The 13,793-nt window shown below is 47.2% G+C and overlaps 1 protein-coding gene across 6 annotated transcripts in view; it reads right to left on the minus strand.

Annotated features, from left to right (window-relative positions):
• Positions 1–1,200: 1,200 nt before the first annotated feature.
• Positions 1,201–13,793, minus strand: part of LOC144121533 (arylsulfatase B-like) — a 58,519-nt gene continuing 45,926 nt past the window's right edge. For 4 of the 6 annotated variants that reach the window (XM_077654792.1, XM_077654789.1, XM_077654790.1 and 1 more), the window contains 4 exons: positions 11,625–11,918; positions 7,082–7,518; positions 4,249–4,330; positions 1,201–3,275 (listed from right to left, as the gene is read on the minus strand). In XM_077654792.1, the coding sequence (XP_077510918.1) occupies positions 3,190–3,275; positions 4,249–4,330; positions 7,082–7,518; positions 11,625–11,918 (899 nt within the window). In that variant the 3' untranslated portion in view covers positions 1,201–3,189. The remainder of the gene's footprint in view (positions 3,276–4,248; positions 4,331–7,081; positions 7,519–11,624; positions 11,919–13,793) is intronic. The other 2 variants (XM_077654793.1, XM_077654791.1) reach the window with 2 other exon arrangements.

The raw sequence follows: 13,793 nt of genomic DNA on the forward strand, positions 1-13,793 counted from the left end.
TTAGCAAGAATAGAAACTTGGGCGACTCGATAATGGTGTTTTATAGCATGTGAGGGTAGCGCAAAACGGGACCAGGGACAAAGAAAGACGCACACAACACAGCTCTCTTTTGGACAGGGAGATAGATGGCTTGCTTACACACTTATCTTCCAAGGCAGCGATACGAGCTGCTTCAACAATGTCACGTGTTAACTGACCCCGGTGTCTGGCAACGATCGAGCACTTCTCCAGACACTACCACACTCCTTACAGTGCAAAACCAGATTGCTGCCAGTAAAAGTTCTCAAGTTATTTTCTAGCAACGACCAGACTGACCAACAAACCGCTCACCAGAAGAGAGTGGGGTGTCATAAACAATGCCTTCAGTACATTTCAGTACTATTAACCACATTAAAAAATTCGTGAAATGTACTGAAGGCATTGTTTATGACATCCCACTCTTGTGGTAAGCGGTATGTTGGTCAATCTGGTCGTTGCTTGAATAAGAGACTTCGCGAACACAAAAATAGCTTGAGAACTTTTACTGGCAGTAATCTGGCTTTGCACTCTAAGGAGTGTGGTTTTGTGCCATTTCTGGACAAGTGCTCGGTCGGTGGCAGACACCGGGATCAGTTAACACGTGAGATTATTGAAGCAGCTCGTATCGCTTCCTTAGAAGATAAATGTGTAATCAAGGCGTCTATCTCCCTGTCCAAAAGAGAGCTGTCTTCCCTACAGAATCGCTGAATCGTGCATGTCCGTGTTCCTCGTTCACCTGACTTTCATTATCCACAAGTTCCACAAGCGTTGAATGAAGTCAGGCTTTGTATTCTCTGTGCATCCTGAATTTTTACAATGCGTTTCTCGCGCGTCGGCGCCGAACTTGGGTGTGTAATTCAGTATTCCGGTTTGTGAACAGCGACTGTTCTTTACTACTCATTGACGTTCGTCGCAAACTGGAACGATGCTTCTCGGCGGCTAGCTTCCGGCACCACGACATACAAAAAGGAACCTCTCAAAACAATGGAATAGTCTTTCTTGCCGCCATTTCATTCGTTTGCTGGATGCGAGGCGCTTCCTGTTTAGTCAAAAGTTGAATTTGATCAACGGATATTCGTGTCTTGCTCAAGATTATATTAAGCCTGGCATCACCGCTTTGCGTCCCGTGATTGGACCACTAGTGCGCAAGAAGCAACTGTGAAATTTCATTTTGTCGTTATTATTGTTCTTTCCCCTGTGGACTCGACAAATCGCATAGTGTGCTCTAGAGAGCGCCAAAAGCTACAGCTATGGTATGTAGTTTTATATGCTCTTTTATCCTTATTTCGTCTTTTAAGGAATACCGATGAGCTTCGTCAGATCTGCATCTCGCGCAGTCATTATGACTCGCGCTGGAGAGAAATGGAATTATTTTGGTATTAATAATGCAGACCAGGATGCAAGCCCATGGAGGGGTGGCAATGAAAATTAAAGAAGCTATATGAAAGAGAATAGTTTCTTCAGGAGAGTCAGAGCAAAGCGTAATAACTACGTTTGCAAACAACCTATAAATGTTTTCTTACACGAATGATACGCAGAAAGGAACAAAGCAAATTTTAATACAGAAAACACAAAGGAAGAAGTGGACGCGTCAGTGTTTGATTACTAGCCATAGGCGTTGAAGTGTGAGCTATTTTTTCTCAGTACATCTGTGCTTGCAGTGAAATCTGCATGTTTTGCACTGAATGTGCATATATCACATGCTCTAAAGGTAGACACATTCTAGCCGCAATAAAGATTAAACCAACGGGTCCCCTTCCGGACAAAATCCAGAGCATACCTGAACAAATCAAGGTATAATCGTCCACCCACTACCCAAGAACGTACGTACACCCAATCCACAACCGGGAAAGACGCGAAGCATGCGAAAAGCCCTGTACAAAAAACTCGCGGACAACGAAGACGCGGTCTACGTAGACGCGACTGAATATCCATGCAACCCAGGCTACGTCCTAAGCGTGGTGTCACACGACCTCTAACACAAGGCTTCGGGCTCGATAAGGGCAACTACCTCCCTCGAAGCGGAAGAGGCGGCCATAGCACTGTATATAGCATCTTTCACTGCAACACTCATCGTGAGCCGCTCCAAAACAGCAATCAGGAATTTCTCAAAGCGAAAGATACATTCTGCCACCTACAAAATTCTCCAACCACGACCCCACGACCCCAGACCAATTCATTTAGTTTGGGTGCCAGTCCACGCAGCCAACCACAGAAATAAGGAGGTGCACTCTATTGCTCGAACGTACGTCAACCGGGCAGGCCAAACAGTACAGAGAGAGGGATTGCGCGCCGGACAGACTAATCACCTACAATGAAATCACGCTACACTATAGAGAGGAAAGGTTCACATATCCGCCACCACACCACACCCTCACGAAGGAACAAGAGACTATATGGAGGCAACTCCAGTCCAGAACGTTTCCTTCACCGGCCTATCTGGCACTAATACACATCGTCAATACAAGCCCGAATGCTTTCTTTGTGGGGCTCCGAGAGCAAACTTCGAACACATACTCTTCATATGCCGAGAACTCCAACCACCATCTCGCTGGAACCTCAAAGACATAGAAGGTTGGGAGATCGCGGTCTGTAGCTTAGAGCCGGCCGCACATAACAGCCTGGTGGAATGGGCAGAGAAGGTCGCCAGAAGTCATGGACTGATGGCCGCCAACCGGGATTAAGAACTAAGCCAATCAAACCTCCCCTAAAGCCTTCCTTTACTTGGCTCATAAAGGACGTTCTTACCTACCTACCTAGAAGTAGCCGACCGGCGTAGACTCAATACGGGCGTTTTTAGTACCGCTGAATACCATTACCTTGTACTCGTTTTAGATTCTGCACTGCATTTTATGTTTCTTAGCAAGTTCACCAAAAATAATTCATCCAACAGTCAGCACGAGTCCATTTAAAGCCCTATTATAGGAATATGTACTGAATAACTTATTATAGTTACTGCCTGAACCTAAAAATTCGTATGCACTTTGAAGCGTCAGCAGTTCATCATAGCTTAGAAGGGTGTCCATTCTATTTTTAACGCTGGCAAAATCTCTTCAAGCACACACCACCGCTTAAACAGAGACTGTGTTTGTTGACGTCAGATCTTGGGCGAACATTCAAAATTGCTGGCCCTACAGCCACGTAGCCCAAATGCCATTATGATATTCGGGATTAGCCTTGGGATCGGTCGAAGCATTCAAAGGTGGCACCGCCGTCCGGTTGTAGGCGGCGAGTCTGTCCAACAGCATAGACAGCACCTGCGGGAATAATGACAGAGACAGAAACAACTGTAATGAACGCCAGGAGAGAAGTCCATGTCCCCCGTCGACCCTAGCGGTCGGCATTAATCCCTTGGTGAGAAAATTACAAGCGGGAATAATAATGGAGTAATTGCTCATTGGCAACCACCCAAGCGCAGCCACACGGCTACAAAGGAAAGCTAACAGCTTTCTTAGAAACTTCGCAGTTAAAGAAAAATTCGTCCTGGTCCGGGGTTCGAGCCCGGGACCACGGCTTCACCGGAGCAGTCGCTCTACTAACTGAGCTAACCGGGACGGCAAGCTTATGGTACGGCGAGGGCGAATTGATCAATAACTCGAAGTGGGGACAGTGTTGGTCAAATGGCTCTCACCCTACCATAAGCTTGCCGTCCCGGTTAGCTCTTGGTATAGGACTGCTCCGGTGAAGCGGTCGTCCATGACTGGAACTCCGGACCGGGACGAATATTTTTTAACGGCGAAGTTTCTGAGAAAGCTGTTAGGTTTCCTTTGTAGCTGTATGGCTGCTCTTGGGTGGTTGCCAATGAGTAATTACTCCCTTATTACAAATATACTCCACCGTGGGGGTTTCGCCACTAAACATTTGAACAAGCGGGAATAATGACAGAAAGAAGGGTGCTGACTTCCAAGCCAGTGTTAGCTAAAACATTTGTCGTGAGTCTTTTGGTTGTGGCTGCCGTTTATATATATAAAAAAACCATTCAAACAGGGTGTTTCCAGGAAGACTATGCAATTTTCAAAAATATGCTTGTTGAGGTATATGCTTTTGCGGCGTATTATAACCGGAACTGGCGGACCCCAGAAAAACGGAGAATCGTCTAAATTACTAAGAAGGGTCACCAGTTAGCATTGGCCATATCAGTTTTTAGAAATTTAGAAACGTTAATAATACAGTCGGTTATGTCACTCAGCAAAATTTTGCCATTCTCCGAGAAATTCGAAAATTACGCACCTGCGGTGAGCGCTGAGAGATGACTATTAAGTCGCGTGGTGCCAAGGCGCACGTGCCACGTCACTTCCTCTGCCACACCTGCCTGCAGCGAGGAACGGCGAGCACCGATGCGAGGGTGGGACAGAAAAAGTCACGTGACATATGCGCCACGGAGTGCTACGACTTGATATGCATGGCTTCTACGGCGCGTAAGATGCAACGCGCACTGGCATGCGCACACTGAGCGCCCACTTATCACAAATTTATGTTCGCTTGCTCAGCTTCAGCGTCACGCGGAGGCCTCACTAAAGGATGTCAGTCTTAAGATTGCCACCAAGGAAAGGAGCATGACCCGAAAAATGATGGATAGATTAGCATGTACGTGGAAAAGGGCGGTGACGGATGCTGTGCGCCTCTTTTTTTTTCGTATGGTTTTAGGATATTCTATCTTATTCGGTTCGGTTTGGGGGTGTTTAACCTTCCGAATCGACTCAGTCGATGAGGCACGCCGTAGTGGAGGGCTCCGGTTAATTTAGATCACCTGAGGCTCTTTAACATGCACTTGTATCACATGGTACACGTGCCTCAAGTATTTCGCCTCCGTCGACGGGTGACCGCCGCCGCCGAAATCTAACCGGCGTCTTTCGGGTAAGTAGCCGAGCGCCATAGCCACTGAGCCAGCGCGGCGGCTTCTTCTCATTTTTGAAGTCGGTGGTTTTGTGAACTATGCTATTACTTGTGCAATCGCTAGTGGTGCTGTGTGCTAGTCCCCACGATGTTCATATATTTTCTAAGCAGAGTAAGCCTCTTATGACCTGCTATTATACGATCTAATTGGTGGCTGGAAAAGTTTCTTGAGGATTGCATGTTACATGAAACTGCGGGACATGCATTTTATATCTTGTTATGATGAGATTCCGTACGCTGTACTGGTTGTTATCTGGCGGGTGCAAAAATGCAAGCCCTACCTCAACTGATGTGGCAGTAGCTTTCGTATTTTATATTGTGCAAGGTGCCCCGTATACTTCTAAAGCGAAAGCTTTACTGGCCGCGAACTTGCAATTTCGCCTTGGCCGCACTTCGAGGAGGCACATGACGTTACAACGCGCGCCTCGCCGCGAATATTTCTCTCTCTCTCACTCCCTAGTCACAACTGTGCATGCGCCACTAGTAGCACCGAGCCACAGGTGTTCAGCCGCTGCTCAGCGCCGCGCTTTTTGCTCAAAATGAAACTTTAAATTTTCAGTTTCCTCTTTCGTCTTTCCGTTCCTCCTCTATATCTTCCTTTACGGCGCGGTTCGGGTGTCCACCGAGATATGTGAGACGGTTGGTGTGCTTTGCGCGCTCACGGCACCATCTGGCATGACGTCACACCGCGCGGCTCGCCGCCGCCTCCGCTTGGTATGACGTCACACCGCGTTCCTCGTCGTTGAGCTCGCCTCCGTTCGCTTCGCCAACTGCGTGGCATCCCTGATTACACGTCGGAGGATTGAAAAGGAGAGCTCGCGTGCGGCGCAACCACAGTTGTGCCGTCTTTAATGCGACAACAACATAGCTAGACAGCCAGACTAACTTGAACTTGCCATCAAGATTAACCAAGGCTAACCATCCTATGTCTTAGCTTTCGCTACGTATATCCTGGCATAGCCTAGCTAAGCCACTGCCAGTTTTTATAACCGTGTGCCTTCCCAGCGTATGTGGCTCTGATTTGCACGTTTTCATCTTCCATTTCATTAAATTTGCGCCGCCTTCATGAGAGCAGCATTTCAGGTTATATTGTAATTTTTTACGCAGCTGGGTAAGCCTTTAGCGGCGGCCAGTTGGCTTTCGTTCGCCAGTGTAATGTAATGCGTTTTAATATATTTTATTTGTTCCAATTTTAATTTGACTTAGCTCGTTTCAAAACACTTTCATCGAATTAAATTAAGTTTAGATGAATTGTATTGATCAAATTTAATTCAACAGCATGCTAGTTGTAATAAATCGGGCAGAATGCACACTTGGGCACGCCGCAATGTTGAAGGAATGCCTCTCACACATATTCGCCCAGTGAAGAGGACGACTATTAAATTTGTTTCGTTTTCAATTAGTGCCGTTATGTATTAAAGCTATCAGTAAGGCTACCTCTCTCTTGGGATCAAATTTAGTTGATAGGGATATTCGCCATCACCATGCTTGTCCTCCTGTTCACCAGGAGTGCAATGGCACAAGTGAAACTTCCTCGTTTGGCATCCGTGTAGGGATCTGTTTATTGTACTGAATAATTCCCGTTTTCAGAAGTTCTAATGCAAATGGGCGAAAGGCGGGGAGCCCGCCCTGACACCAGCGCTTTAACTGAAAATGCCTGTAATATCTCCGATTATTTGTGTGACACCTGTTGCTAAAGGCAAGTACACTCATCTTGACAGGTTGGAGAAAATTTATAGTTGTTGTTGATCCATTTAGACTAGATACCAGCGCAAAAAACAAACACAGTCTTTTAATGTTTAAATGGCCTGTAATGCTTTCCTGTCGAAAAGGTTAAAAAAGATAGTTATACTCTGCATCATTTTCGTATTGATTTTAAGCGCTTCCAGTGCTTCTCTGTGTCGCTTTTCCCACTTTTTATTTCGTGTTTTCAGCGCTGCAGTCCAATATAAATGCATTGAAATCTCATTCATATCTTCCTATCTATGCATGGCTTTCGTACGGCGATGTTCCTTTTGCCAAAAGCAAACAAACAATTATGATACTTCCAGGGTACAGCGATGCATAATGTCAGGACAAGTTAGTGTCAGGTCCTTATATTATATAAAGAGTACAGCGCAGGTTCAGCATACCGACAGGAACTCGTGCGATACTCTATCACACTCACATCTGGCTGCTCCTCAGCAATGTTATGCAGCTCGCACGGGTCTTGCGAGATGTCAAACAAGTAGTAGGTGCCACCGGAGACAAAGTTGCTGTCGGTGGCATCGCCACAAGTAAGTGTTGCATCTTGCCTCCAGGAGTCAACGTCTTTGAAAGTGTCGTTCTTTCCGTAAAGACGCACTAGCACGGCTGCCGCCCGGGAATCCCGCAAGAGGTCATCCAGGTCATCGTACGGGCGAAAGCCTCCTGGTATCTCGAAACGTCCGTCAAAAGGTGCAAAATTCCCCAGTACGAGCTTGAAGCCTTCGTAGTGCAGAGCTCCATTGCTATTTTGTTGGTCAATGTTGATCAGAATCTCAATGCGTGGGGATGGCTTGCCGAGGGTAAGTGCTTTCCACATGTCGAAGCCATCCACCTGACCCAGCTGATCCACGTCACCTCCTGCGTGTCGGTGGGAGAAGAGTTGCACGAGTTGTCTTTTCAGAACTTTTCGCTCAAGGCTCGCGAAAGGATGCAGTGAATTTCTGTATGACGACCTTTGAGTGTATACTTCTGCCATCGCCAATACTGAGGGCACTCTCAAAGAAATGGAAATGTCGCTGCGACATTTGCGTTATCCAGTCACACTTTTCACGCTTATGTGAAAACCCACAGCGCTCGATTTGGTTGAGTGCATGGGACGAGGAGCTCTTACGAACCGAGGGAAACCCCTTTAAAGTATTGTAGTTCTAGTGGTAGCATGCAGCGTTGCGAATTCATGATAACACAGTGTCTTTTTGTTCATGATACAGCAGCCGTCACAGGCTACTGCAATCACTCAAGATGAACAAGACTCAGCGGGTACTGGTTTTTGTTTAGCCTACCCTGCCCGGCTGCAATATCACATGGTGGCGTTACTTCAGTGGTGGTCATCATATAGGGCAGCTGAGGCGCTCTTCAGTGGTCCCCAATGTGACATTTTCATCGAGTGGTTGTTATAGGTGTTTCTACTGAGGATGCCACGCCAATCCTCGAGACGTTGAGCCTGTGGGAGCAGTGCATCTTTTAACCATGTATATGCATGTAAATCTTAAGCATGTACATTTTAAGCATGTACGTAGAAATGCATTAAGCCGCATGCGGGGAGTTCCATGTTCTAAAAAAAAACAAGGAATGTGTCTTTTATAGCGCATTGCTTATCAAACATATCGTCGAACCTGACCACCGGAATTGGACTCAGTCCTTCCTTTCGTCACTTTTTCCTACAATTCCGTGTTGCAACGAACCACTGGTTACTCCCCGTTTTTACTCGTTTACGGCCGTTCTCCCACTACCCTTCTCGACGCCTGTTTCTTCTCGGCACCTGCGATCTCCTCACCGACTCTCCCCGACCACTTCCTCTCCCGCGTGGCTCGATCCCGCCACCTTGCTCGCCTGAACTATGAAGCCTGCCAGGAAGATCGCAAGAGTCACTACGACACGACGCACCGGGTTGTCTCGTTCTATTGACCCTGGAGACGAGGTCTTGCTTTCTACCCCTCTGCGGACGCCTGATCTTTGCGAAAAGTTTCAGCCTCGTTTCATTGGTCCCTAATTTGTGTTCAACCAAACTTCGGCAGTTAACTACCGCGTCACCCCTGTTGATCCTCCTCCGGACCGCTGTTACTGCGGGACTGATATTGTTTACGTTTCCCGCCTGAAGCCTTTTATTCTGCGCCCTGCATCAGACTAATCGCGGCCAGACTGGCTGCTTCTGTCCACGCGGGGAGTTGGTGTTGTTGTTAGCCTATCAAAGGATAGCACATACCCACACTGGGGGATCGGCCTTAGTGACATTTCACATGCCCACTACAAGGAATAGGCCACCGTTTAGTGAGGAGTGCCAAAAGAAGTGGGTATGCTGTTGTTGCCCCCAAAACGATAACACATGCCCAGAGTTTGGTGAAGATCCAAACAGAAAAAAAGTCATCCAGATTTATCTCAAGCGGCTCATAAATATATACGAATCTGAGAGAAAAAGAAAATCACAAATTTTGAGAATTCTTCTGAAATCGGAATGAAATCGAGGAAACAATGCGGTGCCAGTTGAATAACTAAATTTTGAAGAATGAATCACGAAGAAAATAATTTTGAGAGGAATGGAAAGGCATCGAGAAGTTAACGCAAAAATCTCCCGGTTTCAATAACATACTGGTGAAGAAGTTGACACACCTGCCTAATGGCATGCCGTTTGAGAGTTGCACCGAAGGAGAGGAGGGCGGGAAGAGAAAACGGCAGTCCTAATTGAGTGAGAGGATTTTAAACCGAGGCGCCTTCGGGGTGTGTGCGCCTTCGTCGTTGTCAGTTATCTAGCTGCGACTTCATTCTATTTCACCTGTCAGTACCCATCGTCATCGCTTGGATTGTTCGCTCGGGGCGCGTCTCTCGCAGCAGGTTGAAGTAAACGTCTCCCGTGAAGTCTTCTTTTACACCTGTCATAATTTTCGGCAAAAGAAGTACTATAAACGCTGATTACTTCCAATTTAAGACCGCCGCAAGTAATTTTTGCGGAGGGGGCGACTACGAGGAAAAAAGGAAAGGTGACTTCACTGCACATGCCTGTTGCCCATGATATCGGTGCTTTGTACCGCGTCCTTGTCCTTGCTCTCTATCTTTCCCATCTTTTATTTCACCTCCCTCTCTATTTGCTCTCCCTTTATTTCCGCTGGACGCTGCTCGTGTGCTTCAGTCTCTGATAGCAGGCGCCGCGGCCGACAAAAAAACCTTTCCCTTCTTTTTTATTTTTGTTTAAAAGTAACTCCAAACTACTTCCCTCAACGGTCCAGCCCTTCGACTTCCGGTCAAGCAGCGACGGCTGGCGCCAAATAGGAGAAATTTAATGAGAAAGGATAAAGGTGCACTTATCGCTAATTTCCATCGGTTCTGTGGCTCAACGGGTTAGAACTGCGCTTTTGAACGCGCAGGGCAGCAGTTCGACTCGGTCCCAGCGATGAAAATTCATTTTTTCCCATAATTTTTTCAGCAAAAAATTAACACCGCAAAAATCGTTTACCCTCCATCCTCGGTGTATGTTGCCTTTTAGGTTCCAGTCTGAGATTCATCTGAGTTAAGATAGACAGTAAAAGAAACTCTTAGACGAGCAGGTAAGAGGAACTGGAAGGTTTGGGCACTGTGCCGTTGAGAATACTGAAGTACGGGCCTGCTGCGTTGTTAACAATCGATGTTCGAAAAATATATTCGGTGGAAAATATATGCGGGCGCCTTAAGAAAAACGCTAAGGCGCCCGTGTGCTGTGCGATGTCAGTGCACGCTAAAGATCCCCAGGTGGACAAAATTTGAGAGTTCTAGTTTCACGTACGCAGAGGCTTCACGTACGTAGAGCTCTTACGCGTGACCAGCGCGCATGCGCAGAACGCAAAGGGTATGCGCGAGTCTCACGTACGTACGTGAGATTCAGATTTTTACGTTGCGGTCTTTGCGTTTCTTGCGTACGTAGAGTTGACAAACATGGCGGCGCCCTGCCCGCCGCTTCACAGCGATAACAGCTTCATCGCTAATCCCTCAACGCGATATCGTGTTCTAATCTGTTGTATTCGCCTTCCATTTGCCTATTTTTACCCTAGCATAAGGTTTCAAGCTACAAATAGCTTTTGTTTTTCAGACAGAAGGGCGATTTTTCAGCTGTTAAGCCTGATGAAGAAGCATTGGTCGTCGTCATAGCAACGGTCTCACGAGATCTCGAACTGAGAGAGCCCCAAACCAGCCAAACATAGCCAAACCGCCAAACACGAGGACAGACCGAATGGCTTGGCTTAAAGACTTGTCTTGGATGGTTTAGGCTACAACCAGTGTCTGTGTTTCTTAGAAGATGGCGCCAGGAGTAACGCGCGGCGTGCGTCGCGTACGTGTAACTATAAGGGTTTCAAACGACCTGCGTGCAGGCTACGTAGACTTCTCACGTTTGCGTACGTGAACCCCCTACGTACGTGAAACTAAAGCTCTCTATTATTCAGGAGCCCTCCATTACGGCACCTCTTTCTTTCATTATTCTTTCACTCCCTCCTTTATCCTTCCCTTACGGCGGAGTTCAGGTGTCCGCCGATATGTGAGAGAGAGACACTGCGCCGTTTCCTTTTCCCCAAAACCAATTTTCATTATTTTTCGCGTAGGGATACCCGCCGTGGTGGCTAGTGGTTAAGGCGCTCGGCTACTGATCCGGAGTACACGGGTCCGCACCCGACCGCGGCGGCCGCGTTTCGATAGAGGCGAAACACTGTGTCAGTCCACGTTAATGATCCCCAGGTGGTGGAAATTATTCCGGAGCCCTCCACTACGGCACCTATTTCTTCCTTTCTTCTCTTAGTCTCTCCTTTATCGCTTCCCTTACGGCGCGGTTCCAGTGTCCGCGGATATGCGAGACTGATACTGAGAAATTTCCTTTCCCCAAAAAACAATTTTCCGCGTGGGAAAAACGCTATTTACATGCGGCAGAAATTAACAAGGACTGCATTGAAAAAGCAACTCATGCCCGCCCCTACACACAGGATTGCAGAGGCATGCATACTGACCAGCAGCTGAATAAAGCGTTGGAAGCCAGTCGGTAATGTGCATGAGCTGCTGGGATACTCTCCGGTGCGGTAGAAGATGGGCCGTCCACAGGAATGCGGCCGCACGGACGCCCCCTTCCCAGAGGAATCCTTTCATTCCACGCAGGGGCCAGTTGAAGCCGTAGTTCTTGGCGGCACTCGCAGAACACGCACCGTTGTCGCTGCTGAACACTATGATCGTGTCCTCCAGCATGGACGCCGCTTCCAGCGCCTCAAGTACAGCGGCGACAGACTGGTCCAAGGTGTCCACCATTCCTGCACAAGTTACGAAGTTTTGTAGCTTAACGAGTGTTTGTGGCGGAAAGCGGTTTGGTCATTCTTGGTTGCGGTAAGAGCACTGCCGGGACAAATACGGCATGAAGAGAGGGAGCACAGAGAGGCGTAGAGCTATTGGTACTGCGGCTTATCCCCTTTCAGGACCTTATTTGAACTGGTGTTCTGCGGAGAGGAAAGGGCATAGTAACTGCCTCATTTCAATAATAATCATTACAATAGCGTAACACTACTAAGAATTAAATCTTTCTCTTTGTATACCGGTTTTTTCTTATTAAAAACCTGAGACTTTCTTTTCTTTCTCGGGAAGCATTGTCAAATTGTAAAAAAATTTCACGTATTTTATTCTAAGAGCAGCCCCGTACGAAATTTTCAAGTTGCTTTTCTCGTCCTTTGTTAATTCATTTTCCGTATTGTTTTCTCTGCTATTTTTTCTTTTGACTGCTTTTGCTGTTCCAAGATTGTCGTGCAAAAGTTTGTGTATTCCTTTATACTCCGGAGGTCCCCATACAGCCTTGAGCTCTGGGACCTCCTCCTGTAGGGTTTATGAAATACCAATTTACTGAATAAACGTTCTTCTTCTTCGGTAATCACATAAACGTCGCAGTGAGAGGAGGACAGATGGAGGGAGTGAAGGACGAAAGAGAGAAGGAGAGGCGGTAAAGGGTGGCTCCAGAGTAATTTCGACCGGCTGCGGATTTTAACATGCATCGACATTGCACAGCACACGATGCCTTTGTGTTACACCTGAACGCGTTCCCCGTGGCCGGGTTGGAACACTGCTCTTTGGGCACAGTTAGCCGAGCACACATTGACGTGAAATGTGTGATTTGCAATATATTGTACGAGAATATATATATTTACAAAAGGGGAATTAAGGTGTGTACAGGGAGAGACAGCCGAAGAGCCGCATAACAAAGGGGCAAATGGCCCAGCGTTAGAACAAGCAATTCTACACGTCGTCTTCCACTATAGAGGATAGATTGAATTGGAAAACATTTAATTCGTCACAAAAGGCAGAATGCAGACGATCCGTGCTAGGTGGCTATCAGTCTACGGCTGACAGCGACCTGGGTAGCCCATTCAATGACCCGGGTTTGAACTCCCAAGTCTGAGCTGACCAACACGGCCTCCCACTGCTCGAGAGTAGGAACCTGTATTAGAGATTTCGGGGGCGGCTCCTCTTTGCAATTCCAAAAAATAGGTGATCATAAGTGGCTAAATCACCACATAATGTACATGCAGGGTCGTATTCACCGGGGTAGAATTTTGACAACGGGTAAGGCGTCATGAAGGATCGCGTCTGGAGTCGCCTCCAAGTGGTCTCCTGCTCCTTATTAAAGGCTTTGTCTGGAGGAGGGAATATCCTCCTTTCAAGTTTAAAATGATTAGTAATATCGTGAAAAGATGATAGGCCGTCCTTCGAAAAACTCTCAGCAACGACAGCGTCCCCTGCTCGGCTGACGAATCCTCGAGCTGTTATGTGTGCCGCTTCGTTACCAGGGTTCCCCGAGTGAGCCGGGACCCATATCAATTCAATAATTCTGTCCAAGTCTTTGGTTTGACCCATAATTCTCATTGCTGCTTGAGAAATTCTGCCCCTCGCATTTAGAGTCGCTGAGTATGGTAGGAGCTTCTGTGTTAATGATAGCAAGGGCGATTGTCGCCTCTTCTGCCGTTTCCGAGGATTTCGTTATGGTAGCGCCAGAGACTATCAGTTTACCTTGCGTATCCACCGCCGTTAGTGCGAACGCTTTTTTCTGGGGATATTCTGCGGCACCTACATATACTGCATGTTCATCTTGGTTGTATATGTCGTGTAGAGCTTTTGCCCTAGCCCTTCTTCTCCCCTCGTGG

Source organism: Amblyomma americanum, chromosome 2 (assembly GCF_052857255.1).
Source record: "Amblyomma americanum isolate KBUSLIRL-KWMA chromosome 2, ASM5285725v1, whole genome shotgun sequence".
Classification (NCBI taxonomy): Eukaryota; Metazoa; Arthropoda; class Arachnida; order Ixodida; family Ixodidae; genus Amblyomma; species Amblyomma americanum.